Below are 19,227 nucleotides of genomic sequence, written 5' to 3' on the forward strand. Positions count from 1 at the left end.
CTTGGAAGAACTTGAGAGAATATGTATGCACACTAAAATCGGACCACTCTTATTTTCACACACTTGTGCCAATTTTGTGAGCCAAGGACCCCTTTATATATTATGGAGGATTAGGGTTACATCCATGTAAACCCTAATACCCATGACCTTTCATTTACATAGGATCCATGGGTTAAAAGCTCCATGGACCATCCATGAAAGCTTAGCCCAACCTAAATGAACTTGGCCCATTCCATATATATAAGAGTCCATATTTAATTAGTTCTTTTTGATCACTTAATTAATTCTAAATTAATTCTTGATCAATACTAATTAAATAATATGATTCCATATTAATATATTAGAACTTATAATATATTAATATAAATCATAAATATACTATTCTCAAAAGACTATCCATATAAATTGTGCCGGTGAATTGCAACCCAAATGGACCATGCCGGGTCGGGTCAAGTACATACCAAATATAGTTATGGACTTAGACATTAATCCAACAGTCTCCCACTTGGATAAGTCTAAAACTATTATTGAGTATGACTTCAAAACCTAACTGGCAATCGTAGCTCTTAAAGCCGCTGTCGAACTCTGACCTTGTCAATGACTTGTCCATTAGATAAGGGATCATATATTCCTCCATTCTAGATATCATATGGACTGAGACATGGATTATAATCATTCTCTCTGTCCATTTGTTGTTTCCCGATTTTCGATTTATGATGACTGACTGATTGAACAAATCAAATCAGTCCTGGCTTGGCCAAGCACTCACATGTGTCATCGCTAAATCATCGAGGGGCCCACAGATATCGCTTTTATCCCGAAGGTAAAAGGAATGGATAAACTTCGACTCATATGGCTTGTTCTACTACTTGTTGAATCATACACAAAGGCACGTTTTATAACATCGAGTTACCAATGCGTTTTCGTGCAATCAATGTACAACCAACTCATAGTAACAACTCATATCTCTAGGTTTTAATAATATAAGATATTATCGTCTCATGATCACTCGTGATAAAATCCATGAAGTGATTCAAATGAGCGCGGGTTGAATCCAATACTCAGAACTTATGAGCACTCATGAGTGTTGTAGCACCACTTTGTCCACCAACTTGGACCTCTACAAACCAACCCATGACAGTCTTGATTCATATCTACTTCCAACATATGACCGACTGTGGATGGTTTGAATAACTTAATCATTCAGGAAGAGCGACTTAGTTATTCTGGAAGTCAAAACATGCAAAGTGAAACACAAGAATAAATGAATCAAATATGGTATCAAACCCTATGAATATAAATAAACACTTTTATTTATCACCATACTGATTACTCATTATTCATTGTTTCGGTTTTATCAACTTTATACTTGAATTAAAAACACTAGTTGTCCCATGCTCCAAGCATGTACACTATGTTTTTCTTAAACAATAGCTTTGCCATACACCAAGTATGCACTCTATGTTTGTCTATGATCCTTACTTTGTGAAATAAACCAATTGAACATAATTTCAATGATTCTAATTTCACACTCCCAAATCCTTATCGAAAAATGTGAGAATTTCAAATTCCTATCATTTATCGAAATCTGTTTAGATTTTAAACTTATATGCACTGACCCTCCTGTAATGAATATGTACAAAGTCACAAAGACTTGTCAACAGTCATTATAAGGTATTCCAATGGAGATCAACTCCATGGAAACTAAGTCTCATATTCAAAGTACATTGCTTTGGACATGCTTCTTGCATTAAGTTTTCTAATCTTACACAGATAACTTCCACCTATGGAGACAACTCCATATTCTCATTTTGACTATCACTTCTGAATAAGAGATGCCTCTTTTCAGAATATGTCAATATGGTCCTTCCAAAATTAGCACTATACTTCCAACTGTCCCTGAGCAACCAATCTTTGGTAAACCTCAGATTGTCCTCGACACTTGCTTAATCATTTTAGTCATATCCAATTCTAGACCTTTTCCCTTCTTAATGCCTCTGGGCATTTGGAAAAAATTTAGAAATGACAAATATTATAGCACATGCAATCGATCCTGTACCCAAAGCAAATGGTACACGATTCATGATGTCTCACATAAAGACATGATTCTAGACCAGTCTTTTGCTACAATATTTTTATTTGCCATGTTTTCAAAATTTGACTATGAAGAGGGATGTCGTAATCATAATCGAATTTTGAGAACGCAATATATAGAATTTCTTTAAGTTGAACCAATCCAACATGAAATTCATATATATATTCTTGACTAAAGATGATTAAGGTCTCAATCTAAGCCTTTAGAACTGAAATGAAGTATATCCTCTCCCTTAATTATAGCAAAACAACTTTTTCAATCCCTGCAGCCTCACGAATTGAAACTTTTGTTTTCTATAATTAACATTGCTAACTTGCAACACTAACAATAATTATCATGCTCCCACTAACATGATGATTATTAGCATAACACTTATGCTCCCACTAGCTTTGACATGTACTCAGAAATCAGCTGGACTTCTAGAAATCAATACTTTATTGACTTTCTTACCAAAGTTCAGATTTCTGATACGAGATGCTTTGATAAAACTTTATCAAAATCATACACCTTTCCTTAGATAGCATGCATGTGTGTCTAAACAATTTCAGAACTATGAAAAGGGATGTCGTAATCATAGTCTCAATTCTTTAGACCTTTTGCCATCTGCTTCAAATCTACTTGGTGGAAGTGTTTCCTCACCATCATTTTCATGAATCGGAGAGAAACCTTATGACCCTTAGATTTTATGGTGTATGTGTTCTTATCCATGTGAATCGTCAAAACCATAGTCACAAGACAAGGATAATGACAAATCCAAACTCATATGGACTGAACTTATGCAATCTTAACTTCTTGCCACCTGGCAGTACAGGGCCTGCCATTGCTTCCAAGTTGTTATGCAACCAATTGAGAACTTTTAGAACTCCTATGCAAAGCCAACTTTAACTGGAATGGGCACAGAATATGTCAACACGATAGGTTATAAACCTCAAGTCGTGTGCTAGTGAAGAACCTCAGGTTTTATTCTTGATTAGTTCTTGAAATTCTTTTTAGGATCTTTAAGACTCCCACTATCCTCTTGACATATAAGACTATCTTGCCAAATATTCAAGAGATAGTGCGGATTCTTTATCAAGACAAACACTTCACACAATTGGCCTTAGTTGGTCTTTGTTTTATCCAAAATATCACAACTTACCAATTTCAAATGTACAAGAGTAGGACACTTTTACTCTTACATTTGAAAAGTGTTTTAAACCTTTCTTTAAGATATGTCACTCAAGTTACAATCTTGGAGTATGACTCTAAGAATTGTTTTGGAACGAAGTATGACTCATCTTCCTGATCTAACCATTTCAAAAATTCATGACTCCTCTTCTTAGTCATAAGAATGCACTAAGATGACCTTTAGAGGACTAATTGTGATATGATTTCTAAATCATTAAGATGATCACAAACATGATACTAAAGTACTCTCCCATCTTTTCAGATTTGAGAAACTTTTATCTTTCTGTCTAATTTGATTCTTCCCATTCGTTCTGCCATACATTGAGACTTTTCGAATGTTTCAGAATTATACTTAAACTTGTAAGTATAACCATATTTACTAAACTTTAGTAAATCAAATAGTCTTAACGAGCTTTGTGGTGGACATGACCAGTGCACAAGAATGTGTACTCGATCCCTTTAGTCCTTCACTTGACTCACACATCCATGTGAACAAGTAATTAGTCTTGATTTTCCAATGCTTGAAAGTTCTCATTCATCATACTATTCAACTTGCATGATTCCAAGTTTCGGTCCAATTGAAACTTGGGTGATGAGGAACTTTCCTGATTTGGTAAATTTAGACACTACCACAAATGAAAGAATCAAATCCATTTTCCAATATTGCTGTCAGTGGAATCATATAAGCAACAATTTTCCACAAATGCCATTGTAAGGATACTTCAAATAAATAAAACTAAACAATTTTCTTTTATTTTAAAACTTTGCGGAAAAACTTATCCTTACAATCCACATGGAAAATTGTTGTTATCTATTCCTTAGCAATATATCATAACTTCTTAAGCAACTGCTCAAAATTCTGATGCGATCGAAATCTACCTTCGCGATCAGAATCAGCATATACTTCCTTTAAGATTTCTCTCTATTATTTAATTCTTAAAACATCAACATGTGACCCAGTCACATCATGTAATGAGGATCTCATAATAGAACTTAACAAAGTTAGATAATGGGCTCTACCTGATGTAGAGTCAAACTTATTGACTTTAACATCCTTAGGTAAATTTGGCAGCTTTGCAATCAACGCCCCTTCCTTTGGCAAAATAAACATATGGACCCTTTGGTAATGGGACTATCTCAGAATTAGCCTTTCTCTTTACCATTTGGTCAACCGGGTTGACTATGGCCAATCCCTTTCCATTGGGAAGAGAATGCTTTTTCTGGATTTCCAGTGTCACCATTATCACTGTCCATAAAGTTTTTGGGAAGTTGATCTTCTAATCAAATTTGCTTTACTATCGTTCCAAATCATTGCTGATTCAGCAACACTAAGCAAATAGATATGATCATTAAGGTTCATGTCATAGTCTGTTTCATAGTAGTCCCAAAGGAACTCACTATGTGACTTAGAAAGTGATTGAACATCCAACTTTCTCAAGCCTTTGACGCCCAACTCTCCCAGCTTGTCAATATGTGACTTCATCTCTAAGATGTGATCACACATAGACCTTGCATGCCATTAGGGCTTGAGTGACCTTGAACTTGTGGGTTAGGGAGAATAATTGGAGGATGTGGAGGAAGAGAAGTATGACTTCCATGAGCCAAACTCGGGAAGTCATATTCATTAGGAAAGCTTGGTTTGGGAAGATCATTGTTGTCTAAACCAGACATCTTTTTGGGAGATATTCAAGATAGTTGATCTAAAGTCCTTAATATAACACCCAATATGAAATATTAAGGCTAGGACCCAGCAAACTATTTTATAACTTGGAAGAGGGATGCCGTAATCCATGCTATAAAATATTTGAAGGTAGGTGAATGACGATTCACCAATTTCCACAAAGATAAACGAAATGTATTATTAGGTTTTAATTGGTTTTGAAACTCCTAGATTCTTTTGAGATTCATTGAACTTTTCAAAGGCATGTTTCAATCTCGAGTGTGCCCTTCAGGTTTTGTGACTGGGATGCCGAGGATCACAAAACAAGGTGTGAATAACCATGCAAATATACTTGGTATCCTTAATATTTACCCCCTCAATCGATGTGCCGGTTAACCACACACGCTCCATCGATACTATGATAAACATTAAGTTACCCTTTGCCTACCTTGTTAAATCAAGCTAGTGTGCCGGTTAACCACACACGCTCCACTAACTGACTTAAGCAAAGTGCAAAGTGTAATTTCATGGGTTAGCACCAAATTCACATTTTCCTAAGTAACTAAGATTGGGTATTATTAAGAGTTTAGTTACTTAGTATTTATCATTAATACTTTTAATGAAGGGAGAATTATAGTCCTTGTCCTACCCGTTCGGCTAACGACCCTCCACCGGTCAAGGAAGCGGTGGGTGAGAGTAGACACCCATTAAACTGCCATTTTATAGGCAATAACCTTATACCCCCCTTATAGACCGGCTTCGTGAATGAGGCCTACTATTGGTAAGACGACTTGCTCTTATACATATAATATATTAAACTTTTAATATTATAATAGTATAAGGGTGTATTTTAGACATTTAAAATACTTGGTGGTTTAATCTATTAATTAAACTAAACTTTTAATTTAATTAAGCTCAAACCATATCTTTATTTATGGATTTAATAATACTCTTTTAATTAAACGCTTTAATTAACTATTAATAAAGTCCATAAGATTTAATTTGAATTATTCAATAAAACATCATAATTCCAATTATTAAATTCAAAATTAAAACCATTTAATTAATTGTTTAAGTTATGAACCCAAGAGTTTTAGAATTTAATTCTTTTTTTTTTCATAAAAAGCTTTTTCCAAATTCCAAAACTTGAGGGCAAGTTTTGTAACTCTTGAAAACCTATGGATTCCATAACTTATGGAGTTAAATACTTGTTTTATGATGAAACTTTTCATGTTCCATAACTTAAGAACAAGTTATGGAATTCTTTAAAACATTAACTCCAAATTTTGTAACTCCATAAAAACTTTAAATCAATTTTTTTTTTTAAAAAAAAAACTTTCATATCCATAACTTATGGAGGTTTCAAAACACTTAAGATCACAACTTAAAAAAAAAACTTTTGAGCTCCAAAATTTTATGACAAAATTTGTAACTCCTTAAAACATTTAGATCAAACTTTTAAAACTAATAAAATAATCATATCATTTTATCTTTTACTAAATTTGACCCAATTCAACTCATATAGCAAATGATTCAAATTTTACAAATAATTAGTTTTTACCAAAACAAGTAATTATCTTAAAATTTGACAAACGTCATGTTTTTTTCCTTTTTTTTCCAACTTGAAAATAAAACATTTGCATCAATATAACAGAAAACAACATGGCTCTGATACCACTGTTGGGTTTTGAGCATTATAACACTCCTATGGTGTACATGCAACCCTATAAACCTTGGATCTATGTTTTCTCTATTATACATGCAAATATTAACTATTCCAAGGTTTCATCCTAACTAGCATATTATGAAGCACCTATACTACAAAGTTCTAGTTAGATGACATACCTTTTGATGTAGCTTGATGTCTTCAAGCTTTAAGAGCTTAGCCCCAATAGTGTGGAAGCCTCAAATGGAATCACAAATCACCAAAACACCTTGGAAGAACTTGAGAGAATATGTATGCACACTAAAATCGGCCCACTCTTATTTTCACACACTTGTGCCAATTTTGTGAGCCAAGGACCCCTTTATATATTATGGAGGATTAGGGTTACATCCATGTAAACCCTAATACCCATGACCTTTCATTTACATAGGATCCATGGGTTAAAAGCTCCATGGACCATCCATGAAAGCTTAGCCCAACCTAAATGAACTTGGCCCATTCCATATATATAAGAGTCCATATTTAATTAGTTCTTTTTGATCAGTTAATTAATTCTAAATTAATTCTTGATCAATACTAATTAAATAATATGATTGCATATTAATATATTAGAACTTATAATATATTAATATAAATCATAAATATACTATTCTCAAAAGACTATCCATATAAATTGTGCCGGTGAAGTGCAACCCAAATGGACCATGCCGGGTCGAGTCAAGTACATACCAAATATAGTTATGGACTTAGACATTAATCCAACAAAGGAGTCTCGTAACCACCATTCTGAAAATACCAATAAGGTATCAAATAATCCGCATAATAACAGGGGACCAACTTCTAACTAAACTCTAGGGGTTGTGATTGTTGGATTAGGTGTCTAAGCCCATAACTATTATTGGTATGTATTCGACCCGAGAGTAGCATGGTCCATTTGGGTTGCATATCATCAGGACAATTTGTTAGGATGGACTTTTGCGAGAAGGTTATTTATGGTTTATTAATATATTATAAGTAATAATATATTAATATGAAATCATATGTTTTAATTAGTAGTGATCAAGAATTAATTTGGAATTAATTTAGTGGTCGAAAGAGACTAATTAAATCTATGGGGACTAATTATGATAATTAGTTATATTTATATGTGTTGGGCTTATGATCCATGTTGGACCAAGTTTATGTATGGATACATAAAGAGTTGGGCCACATGAACCATGGATCATAAAACCCATGGGTATGGATTTGGGTTATATCCATGACCCTAGAAATCCCACATATAAATAGATACTTCATTGCCCAAAATCGCCACTTGTATCTTTTTAGAGTTCATGGTGTCTTTTGTGTGCATGGAATTCTCTCTCAAATTCATCCTTTGTCCATGGTGTGTTGTGATTCCATTTGAGGCTTCCACACTATTGGGGCTAAGCTCTTTAAGGCCAAATACACCAAGAATTCAAGCTCCATCAAAAGGTATGTCATGCTAACTAGTATATTATAATTTTATGTTAAATGCATGCTAGTTGTAAGATTAATACCTTGGAAACCATTTGCATGTATAATTAGTGAAAACATAGATCCAAGGTATTTAGGGTTGTATGTGCACCATAGGATGTTGTAGTATACCAAAACCCAACAGTGGTATCAGAGCCATGGGTTGTTTTCAATTATACTTGATGCAAGTTGCTGAAAAAAAAACTGAAAAAAATCGAATTTTTTGCTGTCGGGACAGCAGACTCAACGAGTCCAGTGATGGACTCGACGAGTCCATGAACAAATTCATCCAACTCGTCGAGTTGGTTCTTGCACTCGACGAGTTGGACCCCCTGACAGCTTATCTTCGAGTTTTTTTGGCCTGTTTTGGATTAGAATCATTACCGCAAAGTGTTTTTGTTCATAAAATTTGTTTTTTGATACTATGGTAATGTTTATTCTCATCAAAATAAAGGATAATAATCAAAGTTTCAAGTTTTATACATGTTTATATGATGTTTGAAAAATGTTGATTATGAATGTTCATGTTTATGAGTTTGTTTAGATTAATAGGAAAAATTATGAGATAGTTGTTTTCAATCCAAATTAATCTTGAAGTTGTTCATAATATGTGTTTTTGTAACTTGTCCTCAAGTTACATGAAAAGTCACATTTATGAATTTTCAAACCCATAAAAATTCCATAAGTTATGAAAAAATGAAGAGTCACATTTTTAATGCTTTTAAAGTCTTCCATAACTTGTCTACAAGTTATGGAACTTGAAGGGTTTTTTCCATTAAACCACTTTAAAATTCATAAGTTATGGAAACCATAAGTTTTTTGAATTGTTCAAAACTTGTCCTCAAGTTTTGGAATTTGTAAAGTCAAACCCCATATACACTTTAATTCCAAACCCAAGAATTTTAAAAGTTAAAGTTCAAACTTTATGGACTTCATTAAATTAATTAAAGTGTCTAATTAAAAGAGTTAATAATTCCATAAAGACATGGTTTAAGTTTAATTAAATTAAGAGTATAGTTTAATTAATAGATTAAACCACCAACTATTTTAAATGTTTAAAATACACCCTTATACTATTATAATATTAATAGTTAATACTTATATATATATATATATATATATATATATATATATATATATATATATATATATATATATGTATAAGAACAAAGTCAGTCTTACCGTTAGTAGGCCTCATTCACGAAGTCGGTCTATAAGGGGGGTATAAGGTTACTGCATATAAAATGGCAGTTTAATGGGTGTCCACTCTCACCCACCGCTTCCTTGACCGGTGGAGGGTCGTTAGCCGAACGGGTAGGACAAGGACTATAATTCTCCCTTCATTAAAAGTATTAATGATAAATACTAAGTAACTAAACCTTTTATAAATACCCAATCTTAGTTACTTAGGAAAAAGTGAATAAGGTGCTAATCCATGAAATTACACTTTGCACTTTGTTTAAGTCGGTTAGTGGAGCGTGTGTGGTTAACCGGCACACTAACTCGTATTTAACAAGGTAGGCAAAGGGTAACCTAATGTTTATCATAGTATCGATGGAGCGTGTGTGGTTAACCGGCACATCGATTGAGGGGTAAACACTTAAGGGTACCAAGTAATTTGCATGGTTACTTCACACCTTGTTTTGTGATCCTCGGCATCCCAGTCACAAAACCTGAAGGGCACACTCGAGATTGAAACATGCCATTGAACAGTTCAATGAATCTCAAAGATCTAGGAGTTTCAAAAACCAATTAAAACCTAATAATATATATTTCGTTTTCATGGTGGAAATTGGTGAATCGTCATTCGCCTACCTTCAAATATTTTATAGCTTGGATTACGGCATCCCTCTTCCAAGTTATAAAAGTATTGTGTTGGGTCCTAGCCTTAATATTTCATATTGGGTGTTATATTAAGGACTTTAAATCAACTATCTTGAGTATCTCCCAAAAGATGTCTGGTTTAGACATTTATGATCTTCCCAAATCTCTTGAAACAAGCTTTCCTAAATGAAGATGATGTCCCATGGAAATCATACTTCTTTCACCTCCTCCAATTATTCTCCCTAACCCACAAGTTCCTGAAAAGTTTAAGGTCACTCAAGCCCTATTGGCAAGCAAAGGTCTATGTGTGATCACATCTTGGACATGTAGTCGCATATTGACAAGCCGGGAGAGTTGGGTGTCAAAGTCTTGAGAAAGTTGGTGGCTCAACCACTTTCTAAGTCACATAGTGAGTTCTTTTGGAACACCTATGAAACAGACTATGACAAGACCCTTAATGATCTTATCTATTTGCTAAGATCAACTTCCTAAAAACTTTATGGACATTGACAATGATGACACTGGGAATCCAAAAAAGCATTCTCTTCCCAATGGAAATGGATCGGCCATAGATGACATACCTTTTGATGTAGCTTGATGTCTTCAAGCTTTAAGAGCTTAGCCCCAATAGTGTGGAAGCCTCAAATGGAATCACAAATCACCAAAACACCTTGGAAGAACTTGAGAGAATATGTATGCACACTAAAATCGGACCACTCTTATTTTCACACACTTGTGCCAATTTTGTGAGCCAAGGACCCCTTTATATATTATGGAGGATTAGGGTTACATCCATGTAAACCCTAATACCCATGACCTTTCATTTACATAGGATCCATGGGTTAAAAGCTCCATGGACCATCCATGAAAGCTTAGCCCAACCTAAATGAACTTGGCCCATTCCATATATATAAGAGTCCATATTTAATTAGTTCTTTTTGATCACTTAATTAATTCTAAATTAATTCTTGATCAATACTAATTAAATAATATGATTCCATATTAATATATTAGAACTTATAATATATTAATATAAATCATAAATATACTATTCTCAAAAGACTATCCATATAAATTGTGCCGGTGAATTGCAACCCAAATGGACCATGCCGGGTCGGGTCAAGTACATACCAAATATAGTTATGGACTTAGACATTAATCCAACAGTCTCCCACTTGGATAAGTCTAAAACTATTATTGAGTATGACTTCAAAACCTAACTGGCAATCGTAGCTCTTAAAGCCGCTGTCGAACTCTGACCTTGTCAATGACTTGTCCATTAGATAAGGGATCATATATTCCTCCATTCTAGATATCATATGGACTGAGACATGGATTATAATCATTCTCTCTGTCCATTTGTTGTTTCCCGATTTTCGATTTATGATGACTGACTGATTGAACAAATCAAATCAGTCCTGGCTTGGCCAAGCACTCACATGTGTCATCGCTAAATCATCGAGGGGCCCACAGATATCGCTTTTATCCCGAAGGTAAAAGGAATGGATAAACTTCGACTCATATGGCTTGTTCTACTACTTGTTGAATCATACACAAAGGCACGTTTTATAACATCGAGTTACCAATGCGTTTTCGTGCAATCAATGTACAACCAACTCATAGTAACAACTCATATCTCTAGGTTTTAATAATATAAGATATTATCGTCTCATGATCACTCGTGATAAAATCCATGAAGTGATTCAAATGAGCGCGGGTTGAATCCAATACTCAGAACTTATGAGCACTCATGAGTGTTGTAGCACCACTTTGTCCACCAACTTGGACCTCTACAAACCAACCCATGACAGTCTTGATTCATATCTACTTCCAACATATGACCGACTGTGGATGGTTTGAATAACTTAATCATTCAGGAAGAGCGACTTAGTTATTCTGGAAGTCAAAACATGCAAAGTGAAACACAAGAATAAATGAATCAAATATGGTATCAAACCCTATGAATATAAATAAACACTTTTATTTATCACCATACTGATTACTCATTATTCATTGTTTCGGTTTTATCAACTTTATACTTGAATTAAAAACACTAGTTGTCCCATGCTCCAAGCATGTACACTATGTTTTTCTTAAACAATAGCTTTGCCATACACCAAGTATGCACTCTATGTTTGTCTATGATCCTTACTTTGTGAAATAAACCAATTGAACATAATTTCAATGATTCTAATTTCACACTCCCAAATCCTTATCGAAAAATGTGAGAATTTCAAATTCCTATCATTTATCGAAATCTGTTTAGATTTTAAACTTATATGCACTGACCCTCCTGTAATGAATATGTACAAAGTCACAAAGACTTGTCAACAGTCATTATAAGGTATTCCAATGGAGATCAACTCCATGGAAACTAAGTCTCATATTCAAAGTACATTGCTTTGGACATGCTTCTTGCATTAAGTTTTCTAATCTTACACAGATAACTTCCACCTATGGAGACAACTCCATATTCTCATTTTGACTATCACTTCTGAATAAGAGATGCCTCTTTTCAGAATATGTCAATATGGTCCTTCCAAAATTAGCACTATACTTCCAACTGTCCCTGAGCAACCAATCTTTGGTAAACCTCAGATTGTCCTCGACACTTGCTTAATCATTTTAGTCATATCCAATTCTAGACCTTTTCCCTTCTTAATGCCTCTGGGCATTTGGAAAAAATTTAGAAATGACAAATATTATAGCACATGCAATCGATCCTGTACCCAAAGCAAATGGTACACGATTCATGATGTCTCACATAAAGACATGATTCTAGACCAGTCTTTTGCTACAATATTTTTATTTGCCATGTTTTCAAAATTTGACTATGAAGAGGGATGTCGTAATCATAATCGAATTTTGAGAACGCAATATATAGAATTTCTTTAAGTTGAACCAATCCAACATGAAATTCATATATATATTCTTGACTAAAGATGATTAAGGTCTCAATCTAAGCCTTTAGAGCTGAAATGAAGTATATCCTCTCCCTTAATTATAGCAAAACAACTTTTTCAATCCCTGCAGCCTCACGAATTGAAACTTTTGTTTTCTATAATTAACATTGCTAACTTGCAACACTAACAATAATTATCATGCTCCCACTAACATGATGATTATTAGCATAACACTTATGCTCCCACTAGCTTTGACATGTACTCAGAAATCAGCTGGACTTCTAGAAATCAATACTTTATTGACTTTCTTACCAAAGTTCAGATTTCTGATACGAGATGCTTTGATAAAACTTTATCAAAATCATACACCTTTCCTTAGATAGCATGCATGTGTGTCTAAACAATTTCAGAACTATGAAAAGGGATGTCGTAATCATAGTCTCAATTCTTTAGACCTTTTGCCATCTGCTTCAAATCTACTTGGTGGAAGTGTTTCCTCACCATCATTTTCATGAATCGGAGAGAAACCTTATGACCCTTAGATTTTATGGTGTATGTGTTCTTATCCATGTGAATCGTCAAAACCATAGTCACAAGACAAGGATAATGACAAATCCAAACTCATATGGACTGAACTTATGCAATCTTAACTTCTTGCCACCTGGCAGTACAGGGCCTGCCATTGCTTCCAAGTTGTTATGCAACCAATTGAGAACTTTCAGAACTCCTATGCAAAGCCAACTTTAACTGGAATGGGCACAGAATATGTCAACACGATAGGTTATAAACCTCAAGTCGTGTGCTAGTGAAGAACCTCAGGTTTTATTCTTGATTAGTTCTTGAAATTCTTTTTAGGATCTTTAAGACTCCCACTATCCTCTTGACATATAAGACTATCTTGCCAAATATTCAAGAGATAGTGCGGATTCTTTATCAAGACAAACACTTCACACAATTGGCCTTAGTTGGTCTTTGTTTTATCCAAAACATCACAACTTACCAATTTCAAATGTACAAGAGTAGGACACTTTTACTCTTACATTTGAAAAGTGTTTTAAACCTTTCTTTAAGATATGTCACTCAAGTTACAATCTTGGAGTATGACTCTAAGAATTGTTTTGGAACGAAGTATGACTCATCTTCCTGATCTAACCATTTCAAAAATTCATGACTCCTCTTCTTAGTCATAAGAATGCACTAAGATGACCTTTAGAGGACTAATTGTGATATGATTTCTAAATCATTAAGATGATCACAAACATGATACTAAAGTACTCTCCCATCTTTTCAGATTTGAGAAACTTTTATCTTTTTGCCTAATTTGATTCTTCCCATTCGTTCTGCCATACATTGAGACTTTTCCAATGTTTCAGAATTATACTTAAACTTGTAAGTATAACCATATTTACTAAACTTTAGTAAATCAAATAGTCTTAACGAGCTTTGTGGTGGACATGACCAGTACACAAGAATGTGTACTCGATCCCTTTAGTCCTTCACTTGACTCACACATCCATGTGAACAAGTAATTAGTCTTGATTTTCCAATGCTTGAAAGTTCTCATTCATCATACTATTCAACTTGCATGATTCCAAGTTTCGGTCCAATTGAAACTTGGGGGATGAGGAACTTTCCTGATTTGGTAAATTTAGACACTACCACAAATGAAAGAATCAAATCCATTTTCCAATATTGCTGTCAGTGGAATCATATAAGCAACAATTTTCCACAAATACCATTGTAAGGATACTTCAAATAAATAAAGTTAAACAATTTTCTTTTATTTTAAAACTTTGCGGAAAAACTTATCCTTACAATCCACATGGAAAATTGTTGTTATCTATTCCTTAGCAATATATCATAACTTCTTAAGCAACTGCTCAAAATTCTGATGCGATCGAAATCTACCTTCGCGATCAGAATCAACATATACTTCCTTTACGATTTCTCTCTATTCTTTAATTCTTAAAACATCAACATGTGACCTAGTCACATCATGTAATGAGGATCTCAGAATAGAACTTAACAGAGTTAGATAATGGGCTCTACCTAATGTAGAGTCAAACTTATTGACTTTAACATCCTTAGGTAAATTTGGCAGCTTTGCAATCAACGCCCCTTCCTTTGGCAAAATAAACATATGGACCCTTTGGTAATGGGACTATCTCAGAATTAGCCTTTCTCTTTACCATTTGGTCAACCGGGTTGACTATGGCCAATCCCTTTCCATTGGGAAGAGAATGCTTTTTCTGGATTTCCAGTGTCACCATTATCACTGTCCATAAAGTTTTTGGGAAGTTGATCTTCTAATCAAATTTGCTTTACTATCGTTCCAAATCATTGCTAATTCAGCAACACCAAGCAAATAGATATGATCATTAAGGTTCATGTCATAGTCTGTTTCATAGTAGTCCCAAAGGAACTCACTATGTGACTTAGAAAGTGATTAAACATCCAACTTTCTCAAGACTTTGACACCCAACTCTCCTGGCTTGTCAATATGTGACTTCATCTCTAAGATGTGATCACACATAGACCTTGCTTGCCATTAGGGCTTGAGTGACCTTGAACTTGTGGGTTAGGGAGAATAATTGGAGGAGGTGGAGGAAGAGAAGTATGACTTCCATGAGCCAAACTCGAGAAGTCATATTCATTAGGAAAGCTTGGTTTGGGAAGATCATTGTTGTCTAAACCAGACATCAACAATGGGAGAAATTCACGTAAAGTTGATTTAAGTCCTTAATATAACACCCAATATGATATATTAAGGCTAGGACCCAACAAATTATTTTATAACTTGGAAGAGGGATGCCGTAATCCAAGCTATAAAATATTTGAAGGTAGGTGAATGACGATTCACCAATTTCCACCAAGATAAACGAAATGTATTATTAGGTTTTAATTGGTTTTGAAACTCCTAGATTCTTTTGAGATTCATTGAACTTTTCAATGGCATGTTTCAATCTCGAGTGTGCCCTTCAGGTTTTGTGACTGGGATGCCGAGGATCACAAAACAAGGTGTGAAGTAACCATGCAAATATACTTGGTACCCTTAATATTTACCCCTCAATCGATGTGCCGGTTAACCACACACGCTCCAACGATACTATGATAAACATTAAGTTACCCTTTGCCTACCTTGTTAAGTCCAGGTTAGTGTGCCGGTTAACCACACACGCTCCACTAGCAGCTTAAACAAAGTGCAAAGTGTAATTTCATGGATTAGCACCTTATTCACATTTTCCTAAGTAACTAAGATTTGGAATTTATAAGTGTTTAGTTACTTAGTATTTATCATTATACTTATAATGAAGGGAGAATTATAGTCCTTGTCCTACCTGTTCGGCTAACGACCCTCCACCGGTCAAGGAAGCGGTGAGTGAGAGTGGACACCCATTAAACTGCCATTTTATAGGCAGTAACCTTATACCCCCTTATAGACCGGCTTCGTGAATGAGGCCTACTAATGGTAAGACGACTTGCTCTTATACATATAATATATTCAACTTTTAATATTATAATAGTATAAGGGTGTATTTTAGACATTTAAAATACTTGGTGGTTTAATCTATTAATTAAACTAGACTTTTAATTTAATTAAACTCAAACCATATATTTATGGATTAATAATACTCTTTTAATTAAACGCTTTAATTATCTATTAATAAAGTTCATAAGAGTTAATTGAATTATTCAATAAAAACATCATAATTCCAATTATTAAATTCAAAATTAAAACCATTTAATTAATTGTTTAAGTTATGAACCCAAGAGTTTTAGAATTCAATTCTTTTTTTTTATCATAAATTTTTTTTTCCAAATTCCAAAACTTGAGGGCAAGTTTTGTAACTCTTGAAAACTTTTGGATTTCATAACTTATGGAGTTAAATACTTGTTTTATGATGAAACTTTTCATGTTCCATAACTTAAGAACAAGTTATGGAATTCTTTAAAACATTAAGACTAAGTTTTGTAACTCCATAAAAAACTTTGAATCAATTTTTTTTAAAAACCTTTTCATATCCATAACTTATGGAGGTTTCAAAAAACTCTTTAGATCAAACTTTTAAAACTAATAAAATAATCATATCATTTTATCTTTTACTAAATTTGACCTAATTCAACTCATATAAGAAATGATTCAAATTTTACAAATAATTAGTTTTTCACAAAAACAAGTAATTATCTTAAAATTTGACAAACGTCATGTTTTTTTTCCTTTTTTTTCCAACTTGAAAATAAAACATTTGCATCAATATAACAGAAAACAACCCATGGCTCTGATACCACTGTTGGGTTTTGAGCATTCTAACACTCCTATGGTGTACATGCAACCCTATAAACCTTGGATCTATGTTTTCTCTATTATACATGCAAATATTAACTATTCCAAGGTTTCATCCTAACTAGCATATTATGAAGCACCTATACTACAAAGTTCTAGTTAGATGACATACCTTTTGATGTAGCTTGATGTCTTCAAGCTTTAAGAGTTTAGCCCCAATAGTGTGGAAGCCTCAAATGGAATCACAAATCACCAAAACACCTTGGAAGAACTTGAGAGAATATGTATGCACACTAAAATCGGCCCACTCTTATTTTCACACACTTGTGCCAATTTTGTGAGCCAAGGACCCCTTTATATATTATGGAGGATTAGGGTTACATCCATGTAAACCCTAATACCCATGACCTTTCATTTACATAGGATCCATGGGTTAAAAGCTCCATGGACCATCCATGAAAGCTTAGCCCAACCTAAATGAACTTGGCCCATTCCATATATATAAGAGTCCATATTTAATTAGTTCTTTTTGATCACTTAATTAATTCTAAATTAATTCTTGATCAATACTAATTAAATAATATGATTCCATATTAATATATTAGAACTTATAATATATTAATATAAATCATAAATATACTATTCTCAAAACACTATCCATATACATTGTGCCGGTGAAGTGCAACCCAAATGGACCATGCCGGGTCGGGTCAAGTACATACCAAATATAGTTATGGACTTAGACATTAATCCAACACATACAACACATCATTCAACGTCAGCTCTCTTCCGGACGTCATCTTCAACACAATATTTCCAACACCTTGGATATCAGAAGTGGCCGAGTTTCCCATGAACAGTTTGTCACCATTATCCACAACCTTGAAGTTTCTGAACCAATCTCTATTTGAGCAAACATGACGGGTAGCTCCCGTATCAATCCACCACTCCCTTGGATTGGACTCCATAGGATTAACTTCAGAAATAACCGCTGCAAGATCGATGCCAGTCACATCTTTGGTTATCTTCTCCACAACATTTTCCTCCTTAGCCTTCTTTGGAAGCTTGCAATTTGCAGCCCGATGACCCCGTTGGTCACAGTTATGGCAGTTTCCTTGAAACTTTTTCTTAAAAGTTCCACCTTTGGCTCCCAAGTTTGAACCCTTGCCTTTCTTTTGGAATTTTCCCTTTCCAGATTTGTTCTTCCCAGAAGTTTGACCATGCTCCACCACATTAGCTTTCTCAGAAGTAGGGGTATAACTACTACTTTGAGCTATCTTATTGTCCTCTTCAATTTGAAGGCGAACAATAAGGTCCTCAATGGACATCTCCTTTCTCTTATGTTTCAAGTAGTTCTTGAAATCAACCCAACTAGGGGGTAGCTTCTCAATCATGGAAGCTACAGAAAAAGGCTCATTCAACCCCATACCCTCGGCATGCATGTCATGTAAGAGGACTTGTAGTTCTTGGACTTGGGACATAACAGTTTTGCCATCCACTACAAATTTCTTTGTCCCGACATCTTCGGTTTTATACTTTTTGTCCAATGAGTCCCATAGTTCTTTGGTTGTCTTTGTTACACAATACACATTATACAATGAATCAACAAGACCATTAAGAACATAATTCCTACACAAGAAATCAGAATGTTTCCAAGCATCAATAGCAGTTAAAGCTTGCACATCTCCTTCTCCTTCGGGCATCCGAGGAGCCTCTTCAGTTAAGAATCTAGCAAGATTCAATGCGGTAAGATAGAAGAGCATCTTCTGCTGCCACCTCTTAAAGTTCAGTCCAGAGAACTTCTCAGGTTTCTCAGCATGATTGACCGGCATGGTCATCATTGGAGCTCCTTGAGCATTAGGAGTTCCATTAGGCTTTGGTGGTTGGGAGCCTTCACCAGTAGTCATGCTACAAAAGGAAGCAAATATAAAACTGTTAAAGATTAAAATTCAGTAACCACTAAACTGTTAAATATTGTCTGTTTCCAGAAAGCAGGTTCTGAAAAATTGTGAAACAAAAGAAAGAATCTGAAAATTGTTTTAGAAAACAATTTCTGAAAACAGTAACAGATTATGGATGCAATAAACTTAAACAGTTAGATTATGGATGCAATAAAGTTAAACAGAAAACAGA

At 34.3% G+C, this 19,227-nt stretch overlaps 1 protein-coding gene across 1 annotated transcript in view; it reads right to left on the bottom strand.

Annotated features, from left to right (window-relative positions):
- LOC145139050 (uncharacterized) overlaps positions 1-19,001 on the bottom strand; it is a 35,296-nt gene extending 16,295 nt beyond the window's left edge. The window contains exon 1 of the mRNA XM_079073006.1: positions 17,857-19,001. Coding sequence (XP_078929132.1) covers positions 17,857-19,001 — 1,145 coding nt within the window. The remainder of the gene's footprint in view (positions 1-17,856) is intronic.
- Positions 19,002-19,227: the final 226 nt, after the last annotated feature.

Source organism: Lactuca virosa, chromosome 9, assembly GCF_052849685.1.
Source record: "Lactuca virosa cultivar CGN04683 chromosome 9, Lactuca_virosa_CGN04683_v6, whole genome shotgun sequence".
Lineage (NCBI taxonomy): Eukaryota > Viridiplantae > Streptophyta > Magnoliopsida > Asterales > Asteraceae > Lactuca > Lactuca virosa.